The sequence below is a fragment of the Heloderma suspectum genome, chromosome 3 (assembly GCF_057233095.1).
Source record: "Heloderma suspectum isolate Gila_16-S chromosome 3, 16-S_ref, whole genome shotgun sequence".
NCBI lineage: Eukaryota > Metazoa > Chordata > Lepidosauria > Squamata > Helodermatidae > Heloderma > Heloderma suspectum.
Genome location: NC_139460.1, coordinates 268,655,600 through 268,671,131, shown reverse-complemented (window position 1 = coordinate 268,671,131; position 15,532 = coordinate 268,655,600). Strand labels below are relative to the sequence as shown.

General features: G+C 43.7%; 1 protein-coding gene across 1 annotated transcript in view; it reads left to right on the top strand.

Annotated features, from left to right (window-relative positions):
- The window catches only part of DZIP1L (DAZ interacting zinc finger protein 1 like), a 48,677-nt gene that overhangs the window by 15,733 nt on the left and 17,412 nt on the right, over positions 1-15,532 (top strand). The window contains exons 3-11 of the mRNA XM_084842009.1: positions 395-479; positions 1,824-1,936; positions 2,502-2,663; positions 4,393-4,530; positions 5,887-5,949; positions 6,607-6,747; positions 8,003-8,033; positions 11,168-11,218; positions 13,532-13,665. Coding sequence (XP_084698135.1) covers positions 395-479; positions 1,824-1,936; positions 2,502-2,663; positions 4,393-4,530; positions 5,887-5,949; positions 6,607-6,747; positions 8,003-8,033; positions 11,168-11,218; positions 13,532-13,665 — 918 coding nt within the window. The remainder of the gene's footprint in view (positions 1-394; positions 480-1,823; positions 1,937-2,501; positions 2,664-4,392; positions 4,531-5,886; positions 5,950-6,606; positions 6,748-8,002; positions 8,034-11,167; positions 11,219-13,531; positions 13,666-15,532) is intronic.

Here is a 15,532-nt window from a genome sequence, read left to right as displayed (position 1 = left end):
TACATTCATATAAATGGGGACTGTTGGAGCACATACAGTTCACAGGAAATGTGAATAATCTTTTCTTCCATCTCATCTGTCTGATAGAGGCAGCAGAAGCAAAGATGTTCATATGTTTCAGCAGAAGTTCCCAAACAGCCCAGGATTCATGGTTATCTTGAGCATGTGGATGGGATGGTTCTGCATTAGGATTGGCATTGGACTAGGTAGCGTTTTGATCCCCACCTATTCTACGATTCCATGAAATCGATGGGCTTGGGTGAGAATCTACAGGGGTGTGCATATGTGTGTGTGTGTGTATGTGTATGGGGGGAGGTGTTTCTCCCACCCTTGGCCAACATGCTGAACCTTTCAGCATGTGGCTCTTCATCCTTCTGTCTGCTTTTTTCCCTAGTGCCAGCTCTGTGACAAGACCTTCATGAACTACTCCTTTCTTCAAGCCCACATGCAGCGGAGGCACCCTGAGGCCACTGCAGCCGGTGAGCACTAGGGGTTGCTTGGGGGCTTCTCCTGAGCTTTCCCATGAAGGGGGTTCCAGGGTGAGGGGACCTGGAGAGGAACTTATTTATGTATGTATGTATTTAAAACATTTGTATCCCACCCTATGTCATTAAGATCTCAGGGCAGCGTACAGATAAAATCAGTTGAAACAGTATGAAACAATAAATAATTTAAATAGCTAAAAATATATTAAATCATTGAGCTAGCAAATACCAGTTTAAAATCTAAAACAAGAAAACAGTTAAAACAGTGTGCAATTTTGAGGGAATCCAATTAGCCCTCAAAGATTTTGGTAAAAAGCCATGTTTCAACTTGGTGCTGAAATCAAACCAGTGTCTGTGCCAATCAGGCCCCCAATACTCCAGATTAAACCTTTAATTTCCAGGACATCTCAAACAGCTGCTCATGGGAAACCTACAAGCAGGACATGAGTGCAACAGCACCATAGGATCCTATGGTCACTGGAAAAGTATCCCAAGGACCATAGGATATTTTGAAGTTCCCCCTCCAAGGCTGTAGACCTCGTATGACCGTGAGAGGGAAAAGTCCAAATGGAGATTGTTTCCCCCCACCCATTGCAGCTGCTGCGGAAAACACCACAGGTTCCTCACCCAAGATTGGAGCTCCAACCTCAGTTGAGAATGCAAATGAAGGGGAAGGGGGTGGGGAGTGGAGACACTGAGGATCTGCAACATCTTGAAGACTCTGGCTCCTGTTACTCCCCCCTTCCCTGCCCCCTGTGACTCCGCTAGATGTGGTCAAAAGCACATCTAGTGAGAATAGCAACAGAAAGGAGGACAGAGAGGCAAAGACTGCCTTCATCGCTCTTTCTGCTCTGCCAGGCATCTGCCAGAGCACTGGATATTAGGAGTGCTCCAACATCCGAGTGCTCCTTTGGAAACCATAGGATTGCTCTGCCCATTTCTTAAAATTAAGACATTTTAAAAGTCGGGGGGGGGGAATCAGAATTTCAGATTGTTTATGCTGATTTCCCTCTTCTTCCACTATGTCAGATTTTAGATTGCAAGCTTCTTGGGTCAGGGAACAGTCCTCCTGTACTTTGTAAAGTGCCATGCAGAGTAATGGCATCATCATCATAATCACATGCAATAACACAGCATAATATTTGTTACAATTACAATAATTACATTGTTTTTCCAACCATTTAATTTTAAAGTTGAAACTGGATAATTTTTTGTAAGAAAAGATGCAGCTGTCTGAGATGTAACATTTCTGTTGGCACATTCCTGCATCCACTTCTATGCACAGTTTAAATGTTTACAATGGAGGCCATGACATCTCTTTCTGAATCAACTTTATAGAGAAAGAGAAGAAGAAACAGGTGGAGCAAATGGAGAGTAAGATTGAAGAACTGAAGGTCAAGCTGAAGGAGACCCATGCCCAACTGGAGGCCGAGAGTCAGTGCAGGGCTCAGGTATGGACTTAGAAGATCATGGATTAGGAGGAACCCGAAAGGCCAAACACCTCTTGGCTTGATGAATTTTAATGATCCACACGTAGCCAAAGTGGGAACAATTCATGCCTTATACAAAATCATTGATAATTGTACAGGGGCTTCCGCATCTCAGTATCTGGAGGGCACCAGATAGGTTGCCTATCCCTGCTATACATGATAACCTGGGATTAAGTCCCATTGAACTCCGTGGGACTTGTGTCTGAGTACACATCCATAGGATGGTGCTGCAAATATCTTTGATAGGGCAAGCTGTCTTTGCAGATCATTGCCACTCAACTCCCCCCTTGCCCCAATTCATGGGTTGATGCCATGCTGAATATAGCCAGTTGGGACCAACTTGTCAAAGTCTGACCCAGAGTCCTCATCCAGCCTTTCCTTCCAAATCTCTCTGGTTCACTTGGAATGACTGTTGAGTTGAGAGTTTTAAAAATAGCTCCAAATTATCCTGGAAAAGTCACAGCTTTTGGGGGGTGGGGGTTCTAACCAGTTTATGTCCAGCTTGGGATTGTTATTTTCCTGACAGGAAGCAGAGAATGTTCTCCAAAGAGAAGAGGAAGGAAGGAGAAAATTTGAGAGATGGAAGGAAGAGGAGAGGACAAAGTTTCAAAAGGAAATGGAAGACCTCAGGCATCTGTTCCTCACTGAATTAAAGGATATTTCAAGCAAGAATTCTGTCTTGGAAGGGGTAAAGGAAATGCATGGCTTATTCTTTTCCTGATCAGTCAATGCATTTGCCACCTTCACTAAATTGGTATGCTGCTTTTAATGTGTCAGATTACTATAAAAGCTTAGATGTAAGCACCAGGGTTTTTTTCATTTAAGGAGTGATTAATTCCTTCATGGCAAAGAAGGAAAAACTGAGTTAAAGTTGTTGAGATCTAGAAGTGGGAGGGTGGAGAATTTATAGAACAAAGGCCTGCTTCCCATGAAGGCCTGAGCATGATTGTAAGGGTGTCTATAGGCATGACTTCCCACACTCATTGCTGTTACGCAGTCACATGTGCTATTAGTGAATTCAGTTCTCTCCATGTGTGGATACTTAGGTAGTTTAAACAGCATCATCCATGCACCAGAGGAAGGTATGAGCAAACTCGGGGCAACCCAAAGGTTTGTAGAAGTTGGAAAAAAGCTTTAGGAGAAAAAAGCTTGCAAATTCTGCCCCCCAGCCCAGAGAGGACTGAGCATGCTTAGTGGACCCAGAATGCTGGCTGACTGTTGGAAGAGGTAAAAAAAAAAATAGGGGAGGGGGGATTAGAATGAAATGGAGTGTCTAGGAAGAGAGCATGGCAGGCTGGATGGAACCCTGAACTTCAAAGTGGAAGTGAAAGGCAGTGTGTAATTTGCTACAAAGCTTCTGACCTATAATTAGTCACTTGGGCTGAGACATCTTTCTGTTAATCTGAGAGCCAGTGTGGTGTAATGGACAAAGTGCTTGACTAGGACTAAGGAGATCTGGGTTCAAATCCCCGCTCAACCCATGAAGCTTATTGGGTAAACTTGGGCCAGGCGTGACATCTCAGCCTAACCTGTCTCACAGGTAATAATACAGTTTATCCAAAATGTGCACCATGCTGAGCTCCTTGGAGGAAGTACAGGATAAAAAATGTACTAAATCATCATTTGCATGAACTTTGGAGTCCCACTTGAGCCTATCCAAACTTGCCCACTCAGTGCTTCAAGGCTCAGCATGGTGGTGTCGCAGATGGAAATATCTCAACATGGTAGGAGCTGGCTAGGAAGGGCTAGGAGTAAGGAGACAACCACTCCAATACCCTGAGCCAAGGGAACTGGAGAGCCAGTGTGGTCTAGTGGCTAGAGTACTGGACTGGGAGTCGGGAGATCCGGGTTCTAGTCCCCACTCAGCCATGGAAGCTCACTGGGTGACTTTGGACCAGTCACAGACACTCAGCCCAACCCACCTCACAGGGTTGTTGTTGTGAGGATAAAATGGAAAGGAGGAGGATAATGTATGCTGCCTTGGGTTTCTTAAAGAGGAAAAAATGGCGGGATATAAATGTAATAAATAAATAAACTCTCCCCAAAAAATGTTTCCAATGATTCTGATTAATAGGCGGGGGAAGAATTTAGCTTCTTAGCACAATGTAGATCTGTACAATGTAGTACAGAAAGTAGGGAGACGTATGGCTGATTATGGTGACATTTATGGGGAATATCTATGCCCTATCTATCTATCCTTTTCCAATCAAGATTATTATTATTTTTTAAATGACATAAATTACACTTGTGCCCCCCTACATGTCATGTGGCCATGCCTTCATATGGGAGGTCCAGCTTGCATGGAATAGTAACGCAAACCTAAAATACCTTAGTGGTGCCTTCATTTTTTTCCCTGACTGCTGCAGGATGCTCTTTGACACTGACACATTTACACGAATGCCTTATTCTTTCTCCAGAAACTTCAGGAACTACAAGTCAAGAATGTCGTGGTCTCCAATCTGGGGACACTGCAGGATGATGATTCAGCTGACAAGCAGCAGTGGAGTAAGACTCAGAAGGAGCTACAGGGGATGAAGGCAAAGATTGAACAACAGGTGGGAGAGCCTAGATGGAATGGCGAATTTGATCACTCCCACTGTAAGCACTGTGAGGAATGTAGGATATCATCTCTTCCTAGACAGAATGGCTAGGTAGGACGAAAGCAGTAGTACCTTCTTTATGTGGTCTCTTAAACTCTGTGGTCCACTGGCACCAAACCATGAAAACTAAGCTATTGTTTCACTATTGTGAAACATGGCAAAAGTGTTAGATGGATGATTGTGAGGTCACTTTGGCTCATATCCCTTGTCCTGGGAGTGACAGTAATAGTTTCCGATCAACAAGTGATTAAGGGTGCAATCCTATGCATGTTTAGACAGAGAAATGGCCTTGCTGGCTGGGGAACGCTGGGAGTTGTAGGCCTTTTCTCTGTCTAAACATGCATAGGATTGTGCCCTAAGGCTCCAATTCATACCTACTTAACTGAGAGTAAGCCCCATTGATCTCAAGGGAATTTACTTCTTAGTTCAAGGGAACTTGCTTCTGAGTAGACATGCATATGTTTGCACTGTGAAGATGCTTCTATTGATGTTTCTGATGACAAGCCCAGCAGAACTTCTCATTTTAATAATTTGGCAGCTAAGCAGCAGCATTGATCATTGTCCCTCTGGAAGAGGGTATTCTACACTCAGTGGGTTGCCACTTGCCAGCATTCCCCACAGCATTCTTCAAGTTTTCAGGAGATCAAGGGCACAGAAGGGCATGATGGACTGAATGGGATTCCTTGTTCTTGTTTTAAGGTAGCTCAGCACCCTAAATCATGTTCAGCAGAGAATGTGAAGACAGGAAAAATGTACATCTGGGGCAGTATCCAATGGCAGTCCTACCCAGACTAGGCCCATTCACTTCAATGGGTCTACTCTGTGTAGGACTACCATTGGATACTCGTAGAATCATTGAATAGTAGGGTTGGAAGGGGCCTATAACTCCTAGCCCCTGCCCCCTGCTCAATGCAGGAATCCAAGTCAGAGCATCCCTGACAGGTAGCTGTCCCACTTCATCTTGAATGCCTCCAGTGTGGGAGAGCCCATCACCTCCCTAGGTAATTGGTTCCATTGTCATATTGCTCTGACAGTGAGGGGGTTTTTCCTGATGTTCAGCCGGAATCTGGCTTCCTGTAACTTGAGCCCATTATTCCGTGTCCTGCACTCTGGGATGATCAAGAAGAGATCCTGGCCTTCCTCTCTGTGACAGCTTTTCAAGTACTTGAAAAGCGCTATCCTATCTCCCCTCAGTCTTCTCTTCTGCCCCTGAAGTCCCAAATAACGACTGAATACATTTACATAGCTAATGTTAAAGAATGCCAAAATAAATGTGAATAATGCTAAAGCTTCTTTTTTTTAATTTGTCAGAAAACAGAGTGGAAGTGGAAACTGAGGGAACTTCAGAAAGAGCACCAGATGGAGAAGGAAGAGGTGAGTAAACTGAAGAATATTTTCCACCGCTTTCTGTCCCATTATGACAGTACAGACATGACATTGGTGTACAGCCAGTTCAAATACTGGAGGATTGGGATTGTGCCTGCAGGCTCCAGCCTCCCTCTACCTATGTTCAGAATTATGTATGAAGAGAACCTTTGTGTTCTACATGCATAGAGTCTGTGTATCAATTCATGCTGATTGCTCGTGGAGGTGGTCACCTACACATACTGACTGTACATCAGTGGAATATGCATACAGTCCTATTGGTATATTCCTAAGTGACTATATTCAGAACAACAAAGCCAGTTTGTGCAGCCCATGCTCCAAAAAAGAGAAAAAAGAAAGACAATTCCATCCATAGCAGCCTCCAAAACACAAGGATGCAATGGATTTCCATAATCCTCTGCTAGGGTTTGCTAGAATCCTGAAAGAGAGAGAGGATCAAGAAAAAAATGTGTAACTATGCTCTGTGTACGCATTTGAAATGGCAAGATCTCACTGCAGAATCAAACTCCAGCGTGGTCCCATTTAACTGGGGATTGATGTAGCTGCATTCAGAACACTGCTCTACTAAGAAAGACAGTCTTCTTCTACTCATGCAGACTGGTCATCATGCCCAAATCTCTCAATAATTTGCTCTCCTTCTCCCAGCTGACAGGTGAGAATGAGAGACTATGGGCCTCCTTGTCTTCTGACCAATGGAAAATGGCCGAGCACAGAAAGCAGCAAATGGCAGCATTTGCTGCACAACTCAGGGAACAAGCCAAGATCATCCAATCTCAGGAGAAAACAGTAAGCTGAATATCCTGCCTACAGTCTTGTGAGAAGCTCTCTATTTCCCTCTTGCGGCTCAAATTCAATGGGAATTTTGGAGGCCCCTTCTGCTCTAAGAATCAAACAATACAATAAGCTGAATCGCATGCTGCAGCTCTTGTTAGACTCTCACCATTTCAGAATATCCGTGGCAAATTGCATGTTTGAATGTTCCCCTGATATAAAATATCCTTGTTGCAAACTGTGATTCTGGCAATCAGTTGCTTTGATGGAGAGAACACTTCACATGGCAATAGAATTTATTTCAACAGAGTAGCACTTCGAGGTTTTGGCTTTACATCCTAGCATAAAGTATGCAACATATTTGTTTGTTTGCTTGTTTGTTTATTTAATTTCTATACCGCCCAATAGCCAAACCTCTCTGGGAGGTTCACAAAAATTAAAACCACAGAGTGCAGCATAAAACAATATAAAATATGAAAGCTTAAAACCACAGTATAACAGTACAACCAGAATAGAACCTAGTAGTAATGCATAGATTTAAAATACAGATTTAAAACACCAAAGCTAAAAGACTAGGAAGCTAAAATGCTAAAATACTGGGAGAATAAAAAGGTCTTCATTTGGTGCCAGAAGGAGTACAACGTAGGTGCCAGGTGAACCTCTCGGGGGAGCTCATTCCACAGCTAGGATGCCACAGCAGAAAAGGCCCTGTTCCTGGTAACCACCCACCTCACTTCCATTGGCAGGGGCTCCTGGAGAAGGACCCCTGAGGATGCTCTTAGGGTCTGGGCAGGCACGTATGTTTGGACCCCTTTTGGAGCTACTCCTTTAATTGTTTCACATTGTTCCTGATTATGTGGATGCTCATAGAAAGCAAGCAGCTACTAGTCCTTGTAAAATAGGGGTGCAGAACCTCAAACTCAGGGGCCAAATCCAACCCTCCAGGGTTTCTAATCCAGTCCCCTGGTGTTGCTTAGCCACACACCCTTTCCCCTGGCCACCAATCATTTGGTGGTTTCCTGGCTTTTGTGCAGCTTTTCCCCATTCTAAACAGTTGACATGCCTCTCCTAAGGCTTAGTTACTGGCAGTCAGAGCTTTAAGCTAAAATATGTGGGTATTTTGGCCTCTCCCGCTTTGCTTTCAGCCCCACCCATCACTGGAACATGGCCCCTGAGAGCTTCTCTGAAATTGAATTTGGCCCTCGGGTTGAAAGAGATTCAACACCCCTGTTGTAAATAAAACCTTTAAATAACTTATTTTGCCTTGCAGATTAAGCTCCTGTCTTCCAGCAAAGCCAGAGGTAATGGCCAATATCTAAGATGAATGAATTTCTGTAGTTAACACTAGACTCTTCTTTCTCTCTTTTGAAAACTGTGTAATACACAGGCAACTTCAGGCGACAAAGGAAATCCTGTAATAGCCGTATTTGATGATTCCAAAGCACACAGTGGAGTTAATTATCAAGTGCTCATTCTAAGGTCATTCTGAACATTTCACCCCTGAAATCAGTGTCCATGGAATTAAAATGGAAACAGAGGCCTAGAAGGAAGAGAAGCCCCAATTGGTTCCATAGTTATTTGCTGTTATAGATAGTGACAACTACAGATTGCTTTCTGGAGACTAAGGTTTCTTGCAGCCCTCGTACAAGCTATGTATCAAGGATTAATGATTAATAGTAGCGCTAAAGTTGCAGGCTACCTGATGATTTAAAAGGATAAATTTCCTTAGAGCACATCTGTAAGGGTGAGCTCCTACAGTCAATCTTTTTATTATGCTGCTAAGAGGACAGAAGTCTTTAATTGTCTCTAGAGATTTAGTAGACAATATTTTTTTATTATTTCAGGAATAAGAGCAACTTCTTCCTTCTTCTCTGTTATTGGCAGAGTCCAATATACTGTCATTGACGAGCACAATGTGCAGTCAAATTAATCCTTGAATCGTAATAGAGTTACAAAGGAAAATGGAAAAATCTTGGCCTGATGTTACATATGCCACTTTCCAGCATAAAGTGCTTTTGAGCCTCCTTCCCAAGGTTGGTGTGCATTTCTAAAAGACAGCAGTGCCATTATTATCATTAGGGGTGTACTTCAGATTGGGATGGCTCCTGAACTGAATGGGGCTGATTTGGAAAGATGTGTGAGAAGTCTGAATCGAAGTATGACTCCTCTGAAGTGGACCAAATCTTAATTGGAAACCTTCCAAAGCTTTGTTAGACATTTGGATTCAGAATGATACAGGCACCCACACATATGTCTGCAAAAACTGATACATTTCTCCCTAAGCTCTCCATATAAGGGAAAGACCAGTGTGTATGTGTGTGTGTGTGTGGGGGGGGTAGTTCGATGACTTGATAGCTCTAGCTTCTAATCACAGTGGATGGTTTTACCAGCGTTCTCCATTCCCAGTGCTTTGGGGCAGGGATATTGAAGAAATATATTGCAGGACTGTTTCAGCATTTGGTGCTCTTTGCTTGTTCTCACTCCCAGGAGCAGGAATGTTAAAAGAGTCTTGGTGGAGTCTGTCAGACCTGGGACATAGGAATCCATCTGGTGGGGGTGGACTTTGGCTCACTTACACACAAGCTGGCCCAACTTGATCTGCATCGAGTTGGGCCAGCTTGTGGATTTTCAGGGGGAGGGGGTTCCTCATCAATAGAACGTTGCACAAATTGCAGGCACAATTTGCATAATTGATGCAAATTCCAGCTGTGATTTGCTTAATTTGTGCACATTCCAGCCGTAATCCACTTAATTTGTGCACATTCCAGCTGTAATTTGCTTAATTTACAGAAATTCCAGCTGTAATTTGCAGAAAATAAGCAAATTAAGGCTGCCTTCTGTGCAAATTATGCAAGTTGTATCCACAATTTGCACAACTTTCTATTGACAAGAAAAAAAATGCAAATAAGTTCCCAGATTTCGGGAAAAGCCTCATGAATGCAAGCCGAGCCAGTTGGGCAGAGGGGGTCCATTGGGCCCCAAAGTGGGCAGATTTTCAAAGAACAAAATCCCTACTGGGAGGGTGTTGCATTAGGTGCTTGCTTGGAAAATGCTGGATGTTCAAGTCCTTCTCCCTCTGCATTCTTTATATCCATCACCCATTCCTGTCCTATATTGCACTTTTTGTGATGTTGGTGCCAACTGAGCAGAAAACAGCAAAAAGGCTTTAAACTGTTTTTCATTCATCTGAACTCCTTAGCCTCTGTACCTATTCTTCTAAAAATCAAAACTCCCTAGCCCCTGCACCTATACTTTCAGCTTTCCTACCTAGGGACACCTCTATGGTGTATGCCATTTTCATGAACCAGTTCCCACACCAAAACTTTGAAGACCCTTTCCACAAAAACTGCTGTATCTGTCCTTCCAAAATTTTTCAGGCTTTTTTTAGCTAGGGCCATCTCTATGGAGTATGCCATTTTCATAACAATTGCCCACAAAGGACATGGGGGATAAGCATGCCCTTGGGGGGGGGGGACTGTAAAGGCTTCTCTTGCAAACAAACAAAAACCCCTGAATGTATTCATCTGAAATATAGCAGGCTTGATCCCATCAGGAGAGGCAACTAAGCTTACAATTTTCATTCAATTCTGTCAAGAAATGAAAAAGTTACTGTGGCAATTCACTCAAAACAGATAAAGGCAAATAGCGCACACAGAGACACACACACCTTGGATCTATTTTTCTGGAATGTTGTGGTTTTTATCTCCTCAGAAAGGGCTACTGTTCCTCCAAATTTCATCCAATTCTGTCAAACAGCAAAAACTTTAAAGTCATTTGTTGATTTCCAGTGGTAGTCAATGGGAGGCACGAAGCTTCAGATTTCCTAATTCAGATTTATATTTGGCACTGAGTCAAACTGAGCAGCCTCTGAATTGGTTCAAGATGAACTGGGCACTTTTTTGAATTGAAACTAATCTTGTGGTCAGTGCACACTATGATGATGATGATGATGCCATCTGTGTGCATGGCATTTTATGGAGCACAAGAGGACACCCGCCTGCCCTGAAGAACTGTTGATGTAAAATCTGGCAGCAGAAAAAAAAAAAGAGGAAGAGGAGAGAAATGGAGGCAGAAGTAAATGGGGAAAGAACAAACAATTGTTTTCAGTTGCATGTGCTTAAACTTGGTTACAGGCCTAAGTGCAGTAGGGCATGGGGACACTTTTAAAAACACTTGTAGCAGGTTTAAAAATGAGTTGAAAGCCATGCAGAAAGGAGGATTTAGAGACACGTTTAAACCATCCTCTCTCTCTCTCTCTCTCTCTCTCTCTCTTAAAATGTATTGAGTTGGATCTACTTACTTCCCACTGATTTCAACGGGACATATTTTAAGTCATGACTAACCTTTGACATTGATTCCATGACAACGTGTAAGACCTGTGACCTCCACCAAGTGGAATGTGAATATGATGCCTGTTTTTGCTTGTTATTTCCAGAAATCCAAGAAGTCCCTAAGGCAGAAAAGCCAGAAGAGTCCACTGAAGAAGGTATACTTCACCAATTGCAGCTACTCTTGTTGTTATGATTTTATACTAAACTTGTTAAGAACGTAAGAAGAGCCCTTCTGGATCAGACCAAGGGTCCATCTAGTCCAGCATTCTGTTCACACAGTGGCCAACCAGCTGTCAACCGGGAACCCACAAGCAGGGCATGAGCGCAACAGCACCCTCCCACCCATGTTCCCCAGCATCTGATGTACATAGGCTCACTGCCTCTGGTACTGGAGGTAGCACATAGCCATCAGGACTAGTAGCCACTGATAGCCTTTTCCTCCAGGAATTTGCCTAACCCCCTTTTAAAGTCATCCAAATTGGTGGCTATCACTACGTATCGTGGTAGGGAATTCTATAGTTTAACTATGCACTATGTGAAGAAGTACTTTCTTTTATATGTCCTAAATCTCCCACCAATCAGCTTCATGGGATGACCCTGGGTTCTAGTATTATGAGAAAGGGAGAAAAATGTCTCCCTATCCACATTTTCTACACCATGGATAATTGTGTTCACCTCTATTATATGATATCTCCCCTTACTCACCTTTTTCCAAGCTAAACAATCACAGCTGCTGTAACCTTTCCTCATAGGTGAATTGCTCCAGCCCCTTGATCATTTTAGTTGCCATCCTCTGCACTTTTTTCAGATCTACAATATATATATATGTATGTATGTATCTACGTATGTATATGTATGTGTGTGGTGACCAGAACTGTACACAGTATTTCTAAATGTAGTCTCACCATAGATTTGTATAAAAGCAATATGATACTGGCAGTTTTGTTCTCAGTTGCCTTCCTAATTATGCCTAACATAGAGTTTGCCTTTTTTACAGTGGCCACACACTGGCTTGACATTGAGCTATCCACCACAACCCCCAGATCTCTCCCTTGGTCAGTCACTGCTAGCTCAGATCCCATCAGGTTATACTTAAAGTTGGGATTTTTTGCCCCAACTTGCATCATTTTACACTTGCTTACATTGAACCCCATTTGCCATTTGGATGCCCATTCTCCCAGTTTGGAGAGATCCTTTTGGAGCTCCTCACAATCCCTCTTTGACCACCCTAAGTAATTTGGTTTCATTGGCGAACTTGGCCATTTCACTGCTCACTCGTAACTCCAGATCATTTATGAATAAATTGAAAAGCATTGGTTCCAATACAGATCCCTGTGGGACCCCACTATTTACAGTGCTCTATTGGGAGAATTTACCATTGATTCCTACTCTCTGCTTTCTGTTCTTTAACCAGTTACTGATCCATAGGAGGACCTCTCCCCTTATTCCATGACTGCTAAGTTTGCTCAGGAGTCTTTGGTGGGGGGCTTTATCAAAAGCTTTTTGTCAGCTACTCTTTTTGTTTTAATTTTATTCTAAACCCGGTTGTTGTTGCCCGGACAAAGCCCCAACCTAACTAAGAAATTTCTATAGACCTTCCAGGCCTTCCATCCATGTTCCCAGGCTCAGTGTACTCCAGAGCCTGGGAACATCTCATCATCCAGGAAACATCGGAATATAAGAAGCTGCCTTTTACTGAGTCAGACCTTTGGTCCATCTAGCCCAGTATTATCACCATTGACTGGCAGCAGCTCTCCAGGCATTCAGGCAGGATTTTTTTTTCCAGCCCAACATGCAGATGCTGGGGATTGAACCTGGGGCCTTCCGCTTGCAATACATGCACTCTGCTACTGAACAATGGCCTCCCCCAAACACTGCACCCTGTAGCCCCAGTGGCTATTTATACTGGACAGCAGTGCAGAAATTGATGGTTATTTGGTTCTAGCCTTAGCAACACCTGTTCAGGACTATATTAATGATTATAACTATTCTTTATATTGGATTCTGTCCAACAACCCTGGCATGCATGCAGGCATTAGGCTGGCTGGCTGGCTTTCTTTCTTTCTTTCTTTCCCTATTTTTTAAATAAAAAACAACAACAATAAAGTAATTATGATCATTCCTTTTATGGCAGAGCAGGTAGCAGCTGGTTTTATAGGCAGTCTTGTGAAGAGTCACACTAGTTTCCTGTGTAGGAATTCGACCTTCCTGAATGAATACACAATTCAGAATACAATTATCCTTTGGTTAAGTGTGTTGTTGTTGAGTGTTTGGGGGCTCAGATCCCATCTCTTGTACTCCGTCATTTGGACAGGTGACTTTGCCATGGCCCCCATAGCAGCCATTTTGTGGTGATGCTCAGAACAGCTTCTCAAATGGCCAAATGTATCCATGACCCAAAAAGTTTGCCTACCCCTGCCTTAAGGTTGTTTTTTTTTTATCCATTCTGGCCTTTGGTTTCTCTGCAGAACTGGAAGATACCCTGGACAGGAAGAAGAGGGTTCTAGAAGCACTGAGGAGGGATCCAAACTTGCTTAAGCAGTTCCGTCCAATTCTGGAAGAGACCCTCGAAGAGAAACTGGAGAAAATGGGAGTGAAGCGGGTAAGTTCCAAGAGAAGAAAAAAGCAGAGAGAGAGAGAGAACATTCTTCCTTTTTTTTCCATTTAAAGAACTTTGAATTCCTGTTGCATATTCAGCTGAGGATTGCAATGCTTATTAATATGTCTGGCAATAAAGAGTGTAGTCTCATTTTAAGTCTCTCCAAAACATCCTCAGCATGTGTGGTCATTCACCCCTACCTAGGCAGAAAAATGGGAACTGTGCTGCCGCCTCTTTTACTCTTCTTCAACACCAGGAATCTTCATCTGAGGAAAATGGCTTGTGAACGGCACTACATTGCTCCATCTGCCCCACAGAGAAATCGGGGGAAGTCAATATGCCTTTTTCACAAAGTGCGTATTAAGGAGCCTTCTGTAAATTTCCTTCTTGGGTTCAAGAAATGTTTTTCCTCAGCATGTTTTCAGTGATTTTAATCACAGCAATGCACATTTTCCTGTCATTGGATCTGGATTAACAGATAGGAGAGGGAATGAAGAAGCATAAGAGAAATACATTGTTTTGCAAGTAATCTTGTGCAATGTAATGTAGCCCCATGTGAATTGCCTGGAGCACAGCCCCATAGGGGACTGAGAGGGTGGTTGGTCTGAGAAGACTGAGAGAGAGTTCTGAGGAGAGTTGAAGACTGGATGGAAACAGGGCAGAAAGGCCCAGTTTGCATGTAACAAGAAGCCACCATGGGTGAATTTCCCCACGGGGTTTTTCATCGTGGTAGCCATTTTGAATATTCAGGGACAGGCTGTGGCTGCTCATTACGTGAGAACCCCAAAGGGTGGGTTGTTGGTGTGGTTGACAAGCCACCCGCAACCCTAAAACAGCCCATGGGTTCGGGGTGGCTTGTCAACTACCCCACCAACCCACCCTCACTGGGTTCACACATAACAAGAAGCTACCGTGGGGAGCGCTTGGATTGTCAAATTGGTGCCTGTGGGCACTGCAGTGCAACCCACTATGGCTAATAAGCCATGGTGGGCTGCAGTGATCGTGCAGTCCAGGTCAGAGAGACTGAGACTTCAGAGTGGAAGGGAGAAAAAAAGGAATCATCCAGAAAGGAATGTGAAGAAGGAAGTTGCTACCACCCTCTGCCCTTACACAGCAGCCCTTATTCAGCAGGAGCTTCATCAGCAGAGTGTGTGACAAAATCTGAAGCTTGTATATGCATACTTATACATACAGAGCTAGAGACAGGTCTGTGAGGCTCTGAGTTTTCACCTCTGTTAAACTCCAGTATTGGACTCCATCCACTCATTTCATTTATTACATTTCTATAACGACCAAATAGCCAAAGCTCTCTGGGCAATTTAGGGTGCAATCCTACCGGCCACCTCTGAACTTTGAGGTGACCACCTACCCATTGCAAGGCAGGAGAAATGCAGAGGGGATCATCCCCTCTGTGCTTCAGCCATCCTGCATTTGCAGCTGGACAACAAATTTCAGCTGTCTAACTGCGGGAAGTTGGAGCGGGGGGGGGGGGGGCGGATGATGCATAGGAAGCGTCGGAAAGGCACTTCCACCCTCCCCGCCCCGGCACGCCCCCAGGAATCAAATGCCCCTTTTTTGTTGCTCCACACTCCCCTTCTTGGAGCAGAACACAGGGCTGTTCCATGCTGCCTATGAGGCAGCGCAGGAGGAGATGGAGGTCAGTTCTCAAGGAACCGACCTTGGAGCACAGGCTCTGAAGTCGGTTCCCAGGAACCGACCTATCCTATGACCACTGAATAGCGGCCACAGGATTGAGCCCTTACAAAGATTAGAACCCTAAAAGTACATAATATAAAACCAACATACAATTTTAAACAATCAACAATAAATCGCAGGTCCCATAAAAAATGTTTAATGTGCCTGGGAGTAG